The sequence below is a fragment of the Melospiza melodia genome, chromosome 15 (assembly GCF_035770615.1).
Source record: "Melospiza melodia melodia isolate bMelMel2 chromosome 15, bMelMel2.pri, whole genome shotgun sequence".
Classification (NCBI taxonomy): Eukaryota; Metazoa; Chordata; class Aves; order Passeriformes; family Passerellidae; genus Melospiza; species Melospiza melodia.
In genome coordinates, this window is record NC_086208.1 from 19794300 (window position 1) to 19807523 (window position 13224).

General features: G+C 55.2%; 1 protein-coding gene across 6 annotated transcripts; it reads left to right on the forward strand.

The window, feature by feature from the left end:
* The first annotated feature begins 2617 nt into the window (after positions 1–2617).
* Positions 2618–12673, forward strand: PAQR5 (progestin and adipoQ receptor family member 5). 6 transcript variants are annotated; one of them, XM_063170030.1, is made up of 10 exons: positions 2618–3110; positions 5290–5346; positions 5522–5645; positions 5970–6145; positions 6628–6755; positions 7465–7664; positions 8531–8657; positions 9349–9445; positions 10653–10782; positions 11219–12673. In XM_063170030.1, the coding sequence occupies exons 4-10, from the start codon at positions 6098–6100 to the stop codon at positions 11440–11442; spliced, it is 954 nt and encodes a 317-aa protein (XP_063026100.1). In that variant the 5' UTR covers positions 2618–3110; positions 5290–5346; positions 5522–5645; positions 5970–6097; the 3' UTR covers positions 11443–12673. The 6 variants fall into 6 exon arrangements, with proteins under 6 accessions (XP_063026100.1, XP_063026096.1, XP_063026099.1 ...); XM_063170031.1 differs by lacking the exon at positions 2618–3110 and adding an exon at positions 3997–4076; XM_063170026.1 differs by lacking the exon at positions 5522–5645.
* Positions 12674–13224: the final 551 nt, after the last annotated feature.

Genomic DNA, 13224 nt, shown 5'->3' on the forward strand with positions numbered 1-13224 from the left:
CACCCATCTCCATCTTTTCATTGCTTTCATTTTTTGAGGCTTTTCCTTCATTTCTCATCGATCTCAGAGCGACCTTTTCCCGGCTTTAATCCACGCGCTCCGGTCAATTCCACCCATCCAAAGGATGGCAGAGGAGAAATTCCAATACCAAAGGTAGCAGAGGGGAATTTTTCCATGCCCATGGAAACCCAGCAGACACAAACCCACCCCAAACCTGGGATTCCTTCCCAAAAATCTGCTCCATCCTCCCCTGACGTGTTCCTTCCATCTTTTTCCCAGTTGGAAACCCCAGAGAGCCTCCTTGGGTGCTGCTCCAGGATGGTGCTGGTGCCTTACAGAGGCCAGAATTCCTCTTGGTTGAGTTTTTGGGAATTGATGCTGATGGTGGGGTTGGAATGTGGCCGATTTCTCCACTCTGGAAGTGCAGGATGGGCATTCCAAGGTTGTTCCTCCTGTTCCACCTCTTGTCCTTCCACCTGGTGGCCTTAGACAGGTGGAGCTTCCAGGAATCCCCAGAGGCTGTAAATCCATGGAGAATCCATGGGGATATTCCTGGTATTCCTTAAATTCCGTTGTGCATTGGAAGAGGATCCTTGACCATGCTGGCAGTGCCCAAAACTTCATGGAATTCATTCCAGTTTGGGATCTTTTTTGTTCATTTTCCATCTTCAAGCTCCCAAAGATCTTTGGGACCAAGATCAGCTTTGATCCCAGATTTTCCTGTGGGGATCCATTGGCTCTTCCCATGGGATTTTTTTTCTCCATGGATGCCGCTGGAAGTTTGGGATGGAGCATTCCAAGGTTGTGCCTCCTGTCCTTCCATCACCTTCTGCTGGCCTTAGCACAGGTGGAGCTTCCAAGAATCCCCACTAGAGGCTGCAATTCCATGGAGAATCCACGGGGAATTCCTGATACTCCTTAAATTCCATTGTGCATTGGAAGAGGACCCTTGGCCATGGAGCCGATCCCCAAAACTTCTTGGAATTCATTCCAATTTAGGATTTCTTTGTTCATTTCCGCCTTCAAACTCCCAGAGACCTTTGGGACCCGGATCAGCTCCGATCCCGGATTTTCACCCAGAGATCCATTGGCTCTTCCCATGGGATCCCCTCTCCGTGGCTCCCCCACCCCAACAGCACAAGCACAACCCCCCCTGGGATCCAGGAATTCCCTGGGATCCGGCGTTCCCTGGGATCCTGCATTCCCTGGGATCCAGGAATTCCCTGGGATCCGGCGTTCCCTGGGATCCTGCATTCCCTGGGATCCAGGCATTCCCTGGGATCCCTCATTCCCTGGGATCCGGGTGTTCCCTGGGATCCTGCATTCCCTGGGATCTGGGCGTTCCCTGGGATCCTGCATTCCCTGGGATCCGGCATTCCCTGGGATCCGGCATTCCCTGGGATCCTGCATTCCCTGGGATCTGCATTCCCTGGAAGCCGCTCATTCCCGTTCTCCTCCTCCCCGGGTGTGGCTTGGCTGGGATTTTGTTGGATTTCCCGGGATTTTCCCGAGGATCCCGATGGAAAATATGCAATAATTTGTTTACAGGATGCTCCGGGCTGGGCGCTCCTTTAAGCACAATGTGCACAGGATAGTTTTGTATTCCGCCCCTCCGGAATTTTTGGCGGGAAGAGGTTCTCCTACGTTTCTATGGGATATTGGGAATGCTTGGAAAGCTTTCTAAGACTGGGAAATAAATTTTTTTATCTTAAGAAAAAAAAAAAAAAAAAAAGACCAAACCTTGGGATGTTTTCCTTATTTGGGGATTTTCCAAGTATTTTATTCTCCAGATGGAATCCAAGTTTTTTTTCCTGTGATGGTGGCTTTGAGGTGTCGTGGTTTTAAGGAGGTTTTCTTCTGGAAAAGTGGGGAAATGTGGATTTTTTCCTATTAATTAAGGATTTGGTGATTGAGGGAAGGAGCACAAGTGGTGGATTCCTGCTGGGAATTATTCCAGCTCGTTTGGAATTTTTTGGGAATTGTTAAATGAGGATTTTAACAGAGCGGTCACTAAAAATATCCCAATGTTGGGAATAGGGAAATGCAGCTCCAGGGAACCCCAGAGCCCCTTCCAGGAATCCAGGGAGAGCTGGAGAGGGATTGGGATCAGGGAGGGAGGGGCAGGACACAGGGAATGGCTGGAAAAGTGGAGATTTAGATGGATCTTGGGAAGGAATTCCCAGCTGGGATGGAATTCCCAGAGCAGCTGTGGCTGCCCCTGGATCCTGGGGCAGTCAGAGGTGTCCCTGCCCATCCCACCCAAAATATTCCGGGATTCTCCCAAGTAATTCCCATTCCTTGGCATGCTGGGACTGAAAAGAGCCTTGGAGCATCCCTGAAAGTGAGAATGGAATTCCAGAGCCCCGGGAATGTCCAGGGAAAAGCTGTGTCCCGGTGCTGGCAGGAAGGGGTTAATTCCCAGGAGTTCCCAGGACTTTCCTGTGGGATTGAAGTTCGGGATAGAGCTGGGAATCCACCAGCCCTGCCGGGCTCTGCTTCTCCCAATTCCTGAATAACTAAGGGACAATAATTAATAATTAATTAATAATTAACTGAGCCCGCTCATCCCGCTGGAATCTCCCGCTCTCCGAACTTTGGCAAAGCCGTTCCCAGTGGAGCACTGCAGGAAATTTTTGGGAAGCAGAACGGGAAGCTCGCCGTTTGGCTGGGATTCGTTCCCATCCAGCCGGGAATAATCCGGGGATGAGGAGCCGCGGGAGGGCTGGAATTGCCGGGCTGCTCTGGGGGCGCTCCGGGACTTTTCCAGAGGCGCTGGGAGCGGGAGATGCTCGGCGGGGCTGGGAATTTTTATTTTTTCCTGCTTTTTTTCCACTTCCTCGTGGCTGGCTCCGATCCCGGCCGCGTTTGGCCGCGCCGATTTCCGGGTTTATCTGGGAACCTTTTTTTTTTTTCCTTGGACGAGCCAGGGTTCATTCTCTCCCAAAATCATCGCTGGCGGCGCTTCCCGGCGGAGCGTGCCTCTGGAGCGGCCGCGCCCGCCCGGCCGGCCGGGAATTCCATGCGGGCAGTGTTTGTTCCCCGTGAGTAATCCCGGGATTCGGAGGCAGCGCTGGAAAACGCCGCATCCAGCGGCGCCTCCGAGCAGCGCCGTAAGTCCCGGCTCCGGCACTCCCAGCTTTTCCCGAGGGTGGGCTCCCGGGAAATTCGGGAATGCGGGAAGGGGAATGGGGATTGCAGTGGGAATGGGAATGGGAAAAGCGCCGGGATGCAGCGGGAGCATTCCCGGCCCTCCCGGTGCGTGCGGGGATCGCGGAGTTCCCGGGAAGTTTCACCCGGGAGCGGGATGGGGTCGGGATCCCGCGGGAAGGACGGGTGGGAGCGGCGGGTGCCCGGCATGGAAAAGCTGCTCCCGGCGGCTCCCGGCGAATTCCAGCGGCAACGACAACAACAACAACTCCCACAAAGCCGCCCTTGTCCCGCCGGGAGCGCTCCTGGCACGGCCCGCGCCGCTCCCGGAGTTTTCCAGCGCTGCTCCCGCTTGGAACGCGAGCGGGGCCGCTCGGGGATTCCCGAATATTCATTCCCGGCCCGTGGAAAAGCGCCGCACGGGGCGAGGGATGTGCCAGGGAGAGCCGTGCCAGGGGATGGTGGGATCTGCCACGGGGAGGGATGGGGATGTTCCGTAGGGAGGGATGATGGAAAGGAAAGGAAAGGAAAGGAAAGGAAAGGAAAGGAAAGGAAAGGAAAGGAAAGGAAAGGAAAGGAAAGGAAAGGAAAGGAAAGGAAAGGAAAGGAAAGGACGTGCCATGGGAGCTGCGCCATGGGCAGAGGACGGTGACAAGGTGACAGGGCCGGGCTCCTGGCGGCGGTGCCGGGTGGGGACATCGGTGCCAGGTCGGGACATTGCTGGGCTGAGCCGGGAGCTCCCGGGCCGGAGCTGCTGCGGCTGCGGGGCCGGGAGAGCCCCGAGAGGGTCGGGTGGGACTGCGGGGAACCGGGGCAGGGAGAGGAGGAGGAGGAAATTAAGGAGGAGGAGGAAGAAGAAGAGGAGGAGGAGGAGGAGGAGGAAGAGGAGCTGTTGCAGCCACCTGAGCGAAGCCGCAGCGCTGGCAGAGGTGACTCGCAGGGGTCACAGCCCCGCCATGCCCCCATCCCATTCCCATTCCCATTCCCGGCTGGGCAGAGCCCGAACAGGAGGAGGAGGAGGAGGAGCGGGAGGAAGCAGGCCCGGCTCGGCCCGGCCCGGCCCGGCCCGCAGGGTGTGCCCGGCCCCAGTGAGTCACTGTGCTCGCTGCCCTCGTTGTGCTCCCAAACCACAAATTCCTGCCTGAGGCCGGGCCTGGAGCCTCCTCCTGCTTCCCACAGGGAACGGGGAATGGGGACAGGGAACTGGGAATGGGGAACAGGGAATGGGGACAGGGAACTGGGAATGGGGGACAGGGAATGGGGAACTGGGAGCAGGGAATAGGGACAGGGAATAGGGAACAGGGGATAGGGAACTGGGAACAGGGAATGGGGACAGGGAACTGGGAGCAGGGAATAGGGACAGGGAATAGGGAACAGGGGATAGGGAACAAGGAACAGGGAATAGGAACAAGGAATAGGGAACAGGGAATGGGGAACAGGGAATAGGGAACAAGGAACAGGGAATAGGAACAAGGAACAGGGAAGGGATCCCTGCCACAGGAATATCTGGGTCGGGATGGATCCAGGTGCTCCCAGCTCAGGGTTCCCATCCAGGGGCTCTGGGCACCAGGGGATCCTGCACCTGGGAGGAGCCTCTGGAAGGGCTCATTCCTTTGTCCTCTGAGAATCCCAGAATTCCAGGTCGGAAGGGCCCTTAAAACTCATTCCAGCCCCGGCCATTGCAGGGACCCTTCCATGAACAGATTCCAGCCCGGCCTTGGGCACTGCCGGGATCCAGGGGCAGCCACAGCTGCTCTGGGAATGCCATCCCACCCCCTCTCCACCCTCCCAGGGAACAATTCCTAATTCCCACTATCCCATCCATCCCTGCCCTCTGGCAGTGGGAGCCATTCCCTGTGTCCTGTCCCTCCACCCCCTGTCCCCAGCCCCTCTCCAGCTCTCCTGGAGCCCCTTCAGGCCCTGAGCTCTCCCTGGATTCAGGTCCCGTTTCCACCATGGAAAACCACAGGAATTCTGTGGGATCCATGAGGCAGCACCTCAGTACTTCCAGAGCCCCGGGTAGCATTTGATTCCCCATTCCCAATTCCCCATTCCCGTCTAATCTTTAACCAGAGGCGTTTCCCGCAGGGTTTTGTTGGTTCATTGCTCTCCTGCCTCATTAATTTTTCCCTCCCTCTCCAGCCGTTCCCGGTGTCCCGGGGCTTTTCCTGGAGCTGCCTCACCCCGGAGCTGGCAGAGGTATGGCTGGGATGGGAGGGAATCCCAGAATTCCAGGGGCTGGGAAAGGGGTTCTTTGGGAACGGCTCTGTGGCACATCCAAGGGCTGGATCCCGCTGGGAAGTTGGGATGGCTGCAGCAGCTGGAAGGGCAGCCCAGGGTGCTGCAGAGGCGCCAGGAGCTCTCGGGATCCCAGGAATCCAGAACTTGGATCCCTCTGGATCCTGGTGGGATGGAGCTGAGGCCGTGCCTGGAGCAGGACAGAAAGAGGGATCATGGATTTTTCCCTTGATTTCCCAGAGTGCCGGCACCAGGATCGGGTAAGAGCCGGAGCTGGGGTATTCCATGGTAGCAGGAAAGAGGATCCAACTGGGATCCCGTGTCCCTCCCTCTTCCTGAGGGACTTTCCTGCATCCAGGGATCCCGAGGTGATCCCACGTCCCTCTGGATCTGTCAGAATTCCCGTCCCTCTGGGAAGTGGGATCAGCCTTGTCCCGCTGCTCCCTTGGGATCCCAGCACCCCTCAGGGGATGGAGGGGATGGGTGCTCCCCATCCTGCTGGGATACAATTCCCATTGGGATTTGGGATTTGGGATTTCGAATTGGACCCCATGGTGCATCCCAGGAATTCTCATCCCCTCCAGGCTGTCCTGATCCCGGGATCCTCGTGGGAGCAGCACCATTCCCGCGGGATGTGGCTGGGAGGGATTTGAGGCGCCGCCCCCTTGGAAGCTGAGCTGGAAAATCCCAGGAATTCCATCCAGAGCTGGCCATGCCCAGCCCCACGGCCCGGCTGCTCCGCGCCCACCAGGTGCCCGAGGTCAGCAGGAATTCCCTCCCTGATCCTGGGATCAGCGGGATTTGGGATTTGGGATGTGGCACCCGGGAACAGCAGCAGGGTCACCCTAAGGGGGCACAGCTGTGTCTTGACTCCAGAATTTTGGGGATGCTCCCCATTCCCATTCCCATTCCTGTTTCCCATTTCTCATTTCCCATTTATTTTCCATTTCCCATTCCCATCTTGTTTCCATTTCCATTATTCCCATTCCCATCCCTGTCCCTGTTCCCATTCCTTATTCCCACCCCCATTCCCATCATTCCCATTATTCCCATCCCATTATTCCCATTATTCCCATTCCCATTCCCATTATTCCCGTTATCCCCATTATTCCCATTATCCCCATTATTCCCATTATTCCCATCCCCATTATTCCTATCCTCAGTCCCATTCCCATTATTCCCATTATTCTCGTTATTTCCCATCATTCCCATCTCCATTCCCATTATTCCCATCATCCCCAGAGTTACCGGGAGCCGGGAATCCTCTCCGGGTACCGCCCTCCCCAGAGCTCGGCCTGTGAGTGCCTGCGCAGCCTCTTCGGGATGAACAACGAGACCCTCAACATCTGGACACACCTGGTGCCCGCCGGGTGAGTGCCCGCAGCCCTGGCACACCTGGGCACACCCCCTAGCACCTGGGCACGCCTGGTGGGTGTTCCTCAACGTCCGGGCACATCTGGTGGGTAACCCTTAGCACCTGAACACCCCTGGGGATGCCCCTTAACTCCTGGGCACACCTGGGGGTGCCCGCATCCCCTGGGCACACCTGTGGGTCCCCTCAACACCTGTGCACACCTGGGCACACCTGGTGGGCTCCCCTTAACACCTGGACACACCTGGGCACAATTGGGCATCCCTGGGGGTGCCCTCAGCCCCATGGCACACCTAGGCACCCCTGGGCATGCTTGGGCACATCTAGTGGGTAACCCATAACACCTGGACACACCTGGTGGGTGCCCTCAGCCCCTGGGCACCCCTAGGCAAGCTTGGGCACATCTAGTGGGTAACCTTTAACATCTGGACACACCTGGGTGCCCCTGGGGACACCTGGACACCCCTGGGCACACCTGGGCACAATTGGGCATCCCTGGGGGTGTCTTCAGCCCCTGGGCACAGCTGGGCACATCTAGTGGGTGACTCTTCACTCCTGAATACACCTGGACACATCTGGGCACCCCTGGGCACACCTGGGCACATCTAGTGGGTAACCCTTAACACCTGGGCACCCCTGGCACACACCCGTTGCCCACCTGCCGATTGCCCGGCGCTGACCCCCCTCTCTCGCCGGCCCATTGCCAGGTATTTCCTGTGGCTGCTGCTGTCCCGGCTGGGCAGCCCGGGCTCGGAGGCCGGGGCGGGGCCGTTCCTGGCCTACCTGGGCACGTGCGCCCTGTACCCGCTGGCCTCGAGCGCCGCGCACGCCCTGGGCGCGCTGGGCGGGCACGGGCGGCACCGCGCCTACTGCTGCGACTACGCCGCGCTCAGCCTCTACGGACTGGGTCAGCCCCGTGGGGACGGGGATGGGGACGGGAACCGGGGGGTTTGTGGGGTCTGGGGATTCTGGGGGGATGGATGGGATGCGGGAAATGCCGGGGGGATTGATGGGATTTGAGGAGTTCCGGGGAGTTTATGGGATTTGGGGAGTGCTCCGGGGGGTTTGTGGGATGATGCAGGAGCTCCAGGGAGATGGATGGGATGTGGGGATCCTGGGGGGGGGTTTGTGGGATTTGGGAAATCTGGGGGTTTATGGGATTTGGGGGTTATGAGGGGATAGATGGGGCTTGGGAATTGCAGGGGGGATGGACGGGATTTGGGGGTGATGGGGGGGATGGATGGGATTTGGGAGTTCCGCGGGGATTTATGGGATTTGGGAATTCCAGGGGAGATTTATGAGATTTTGGGAATTTGGGAGGTCAGGAGGAGCTGGGAAAGGCCAGATTTACAGGATTTTGGGAATTTAGCCTGGATTTATGGGACGCCACATCCAGAGGGGAGGTTTGAGGTTTGGGGGAAATTCCTGCTCTTCGTTTTCCTCATCCACTCCAGAGCTCAGGAATGGCCTGGAGCAGCTCCGGCCACAAATAATTTGGGACAGACCTAGGATTTGGAATAACAGGAATGAGAAAAAATCCCAGATTTTACCCAGCTGGAGGAGCCTCACTGGGAGCACGAGGCAATTCCAGGATATTCCCACAGCCCTCCAGCCCCTCTGGAATGCTGCCTGTTCTGGAGATTCCCGACCCTTCCCGACGTTCCATCCCGGAGCTCAGAGCTGAGCCCAGGAGGAGGAGGAGGAGGAAGGGAATTCCAGGGGAATTCCAGGGAATTCCAGGATTTGGAGCTGACGGCCCCGCTGTGCTTCCAGGCTCGGCGCTGGCGTACTCCGCCTACGTCTTCCCTCTGGAATGGGTCGGGAGCACATTCCATGATTTCTACGTTCCCGTGGCCGTGCTCAACTCCGTGCTCAGCACTGGCCTGTCCTGCTATTCCAGGTGGGATCCAGTGGGAATTCGGGATGAGGGGTTTGCTCACGGGCTGGGCCGGACTGGAGGTGGGGAAGGGGAGAGGGGGAATTTTTCCATTGGGAAATGAGGAGAATTTGATGATGAAAATGCGGGATAACGGGAGGAGTTTCAATTTTTGGGATGTTCCAAAGGGGATTTGTGGAATCCTGGAATGGTTTGGGTTGGGAGGGGACTTGGAGATGATCCAGGTCTGCTGTCCCAGGTTCCCGGAGAAGCTGTGGAATTCCCTGTGTATCCCATGTGGAATTCCCTGTGCTTCCCTGTGTATCCCAGGTGGAATTCCCAGTATATCCCATGTGGAATTGTCTGTGTATCCCAGTATATCCCATGTTGATTTGTCTGTATATCCCATATGGAATTCCCTGTGTTTCCCAGGTGGAATTCCCTATGTATTCCCATGTGGAATTCCCTGTGTATCCCATGTGGAATTCCCAGTGTATCCCATGTGGAATTCCCTGTGTTTCTCTGGTATATCCCATGTGGAATTCCCTGTGTTTCTCTGGTATATCCCATATGGAATTCCTTGTGTATCCCAGTGTATCCCACACAGAATTCCCGGTGTTTCCCTGTGTATCCCATGTGGAATTCCCTGTGTTTCCCATGTGGAATTCCCTGTATATCCCAGTGTATCCCACGCAGAATTCCTGGTGTTTCCCAGGTTTCTGGAGGCGGAGCGGCCCCGCCTGAGCAAAGCCTTCCGAACTTTGGCCTTCGTGTATCCCTACATTTTCGACAGCATCCCGGTTTTCTACAGGGTGCGTATCCCACAAAATCCTGGGAAATTTCAGCTGCCTCAGGCTGGAATTCTTTGGGAAAACAGGCCCAGCTCGGGGTTTGAAAGGCAAACAAACTCCGGCAGGAAAAGGCCCTGGGATATTTTTTCCTGCTCTCATTGCCGGCGAATTCCTCCCACTTCAAAGGGCTGGAAAATTCCTGCCTTGGGAAGCTGGGAGGGGCCTTTTCCAGGGATTAAACTGGAGCAGGGTGGGAATTTGGGCCGGCAGGAGTGGAGGTGATGGGAGTGGGGAACTGGGAATGGCTCCTTGGGATTGGCGGATCAATCCTTCTTTTTTCTGGGAAGCAGTGTTGGAGTGGGGCTGAGGGGAGTGGGGAACTGGGAATGGCTGTGGCCCCTCTGGGATGGATGGATGGATGGACGGATGATGGATGGATGGATGGATGGATGGATGGATGGATGGATGGATGGATGGATGGATGGATGGATGGTGGATGGATGGATGGATGATGGATGGATGGGGGATGGATGGATGGATGGATGGATGGATTAATGGATAGATGGATGGATTCATGGGTGGATGAATTCATGGATGGATTGAAGGAAAGATTAATGGATGAATTGAAGGATTAATGGATGGATTAATGGACGGATGGATGGATGGATGGATTGAAGGATGATGGATGGATTGAAGGATTCACAGATGGATGGATGTATGGACTGAAGGATTCATGGATGGATGGATGGATGGATGGATGGATGGATGAATTGAAGGATTTATGCATGGATTGAAGGATGGATGGATTGAAGGATTCATGGATGGATGGATGGATGGATGATGGATGGGGGATGGACGGATGGATGATGGATGGATGGATGGATGGATGGATTCATGGATAGATGGATGGATTCATGGGTGGATGAATTCATGGATGGATTGAAGGAAAGATTAATGGATGAATTGAAGGATTAATGGATGGATTGAAGGATGATGGATGGATTGAAGGATTCACAGATGGATGGATGTATGGACTGAAGGATTCATGGATGGAGGGATGGATGAATTGAAGGGTTCATGGATGCATGTATGGATGTATGTATGTATGTATGGATGGATGTATTGAAGGATTTATGCATGGATTGAAGGATGGATGGATTGAAGGATTCATGGATGCATGGATGGATGGATGGATTCATGGATGGATCACTCCCATTTTTGCCGGCAGCTGTCCCGGAGCTGCTCCGAGGCCTCGCTCCCGCTGCATTCCCGGCACAGCCTCTGCGCCCTCCTCACCTTCCTGAGCTTCACCTCCCACCTGCCCGAGCGCCTGGCGCCAGGGAGCTTCGACTTCATCGGTGAGCAATGCCGGGAATGCCGGGAATAAACCCTGGGGATGCCGGGAATGAACCCCGGGAATGCCGGGAATAACCCCACGGGGTACCAGGAATAAATTCCCTGGAGCCACAGACATTGGGAATAGGAATTACAGGGAGGATAGGACCCCAGGAATTGGGAATAGGAGTTTGTAGGAGGATAAAACTCCAGCGATCAGGAGCAGGAATTTGTGGGATAAATATTCCACGGATGCCAGGTGAAGCGGGCTGAGCATGATTCAATCCTGGAATCCTGGAATTCTGGGGTGTTTTGGGTGGGTAGGGATGCCTCCCACTGTCCCAGAGCGCTCCAAGCCCCCGGAGCGTTCTGGGGACGTGGAACCCGCCTGGCCCAGCCCAACGCCCCTTGGAATTTCCGTGGAACTTCCATGGAATCCTCAAGGGCTTTCCGTCGCAGGGCACAGCCACCAGGTTTTCCACGTCTGCGGGGCCCTGGGAACGCTCTTCCAGCTGGAAGCCGTCTCCGTGGACATGGCGGAGCGGCGGGGCCGCCTCCCGCTGCCCTCTGCCCTGGGAACCTTCGGCTCCCTGGGAACGGGGGCGGCCGCCAGCCTGGCCATCCTCGGGCTCTGCTTCCGCAGCCTCCGCCCGGAGCCTCCTCCCCGGGAAAAATCCCACTAAAGCGGGGATTGCCTCGGGTTCCTGGGAGCAGTCCCATCCCAGAGGTGTCCACTGGGGAATTGGATAGCCTGGGAAAGTTTCCTTGGGAGTTTCCCAAGGGAAAACTGCACTGGTTTTCTCCGTGGGTGGGCTGGGAAATGCTTCCCATCCCGTTGTTATCCACAGGGAAAGTGTCAAATAATCGGGATTTGATCCCTGGAAAGGGAGGGAAGCGTTCCTGCTTCCCAAAGAATCCGGGATCCCTCGGGTCTGAAATCCAGGGAATGTTGGCATCACCAGCTGGGAGATTCCTGGTGAAGCCAAGGGTGAAGCCAAGCACTTCTTTATTCCCATTTTCCCCTTGGGAGTGGAAATCCTTTGGAATTCCAAGCCTTGCACTCAGCCCAAGTGCCTGGAAAGGTGGGATGGAGGGACTGGAGTTTCCCTCCCAGTTTAATTCCCACTGTTTTTACTCCTTATCTGGGAGAAGGGATTCCAGGAGAGCCCCAGTGGGATGTTCCTGCAGGAAAGCTCTGCCAGGGTCTCATTCCAGGAAATCCTGGGAAGTTCGTTGCTGTGGGAATTCCGAGTTTCCTCGGGGGGAGGATGGAATTAAGGAATTAGGAATAAAAGAATTCCATCCTGGATCCTGGGATTTGTGGTGGGAGATGGGAGAGCTCCACACCCCAACCTCCCGGGATTTGGGATCCTTTAGGAAAAGGTTTGAATGTTTTGGGACTGGGATCCACATGGAGATGCCAGGAGAAAAGCAGGATTTGGGACAGCTCAAAGGTTAAAAGCAGCCTGGAATTTTAAAGAATTCCCAGGATTTTCCCTCTGCTGTTCCTTGCTTTCCTTCCCTGCTGCTCCTGGATTTTGCAGGAGGAGCCTGGAGCTCGAGACTTTCCCAGGATCCAGGTTTTCCTCTTGGATTTTCCTGCGGGAACACAGCACACACTTTATTCTTTGGGAATATTTTCCTGGATAATCCCACAGGTCTTCCATTAATTTCCTTTAATTGCCTTTGCCAAGGTCTGACTGCTGCACTTTGGGAGCTGCTGGAATTTGGGATATCACAGTAAAATCTTGGATGGACAGGTTAAATATGGGATAAATCAATCCTTGGGAACACTGAGAGGGATTTTCGGGATATTTATAAGCACTGGAATTGTTTTTCCAAAGGTTTTATTAAATTAATATAAATCACTGATTTTATTCTGCTTGATAATAAAAATATTCCTGAGAAAACGAATTCCTTTGGAGATCATTGCTGATAATTCCAGAGTTTATTTACTTTGGGAGCTGCTGTGACCGGGGAGGAATCCAGCTGGGATTGGAGAGCCCGGAAAAACATCGGGAATCTTCCCAGGATTATTCCAGGTCATTCAACTTTTGAACTGAAATCCTCCCGTCCTCTCCAATGCTGGGAAATTTGGGAAAACTGCATTCCAAAGGGGATGGAATGCCAGAATTCCCCGGGATCCTCTGGCTGAACCCTTGGAATGGGTGATGCTGGATCTTGGAGCAGCACAGGGAGAGGATTTTTTCCTGCTTTTTACCAAAAACCTCTGGATTTTCCTCAATTCCCTTCCCAGGAGAAATGAAAGCTCCGTGTCCAGTGGTTCCAAGGAAATGAACAGGGATATTTATGTGTGGAGTGTTGATCCACACCAAATGCCAAAGGAATTTGGGATGAAATTCCAGCAAACCTCCCTCATCCCCCCTAAGCTACGTGGAGGGATTTGGAAAAGCTGGAAAAAGGCAGGAATTTCAGGCTCCTCCAGGTGATTTTATCCTTTTTTT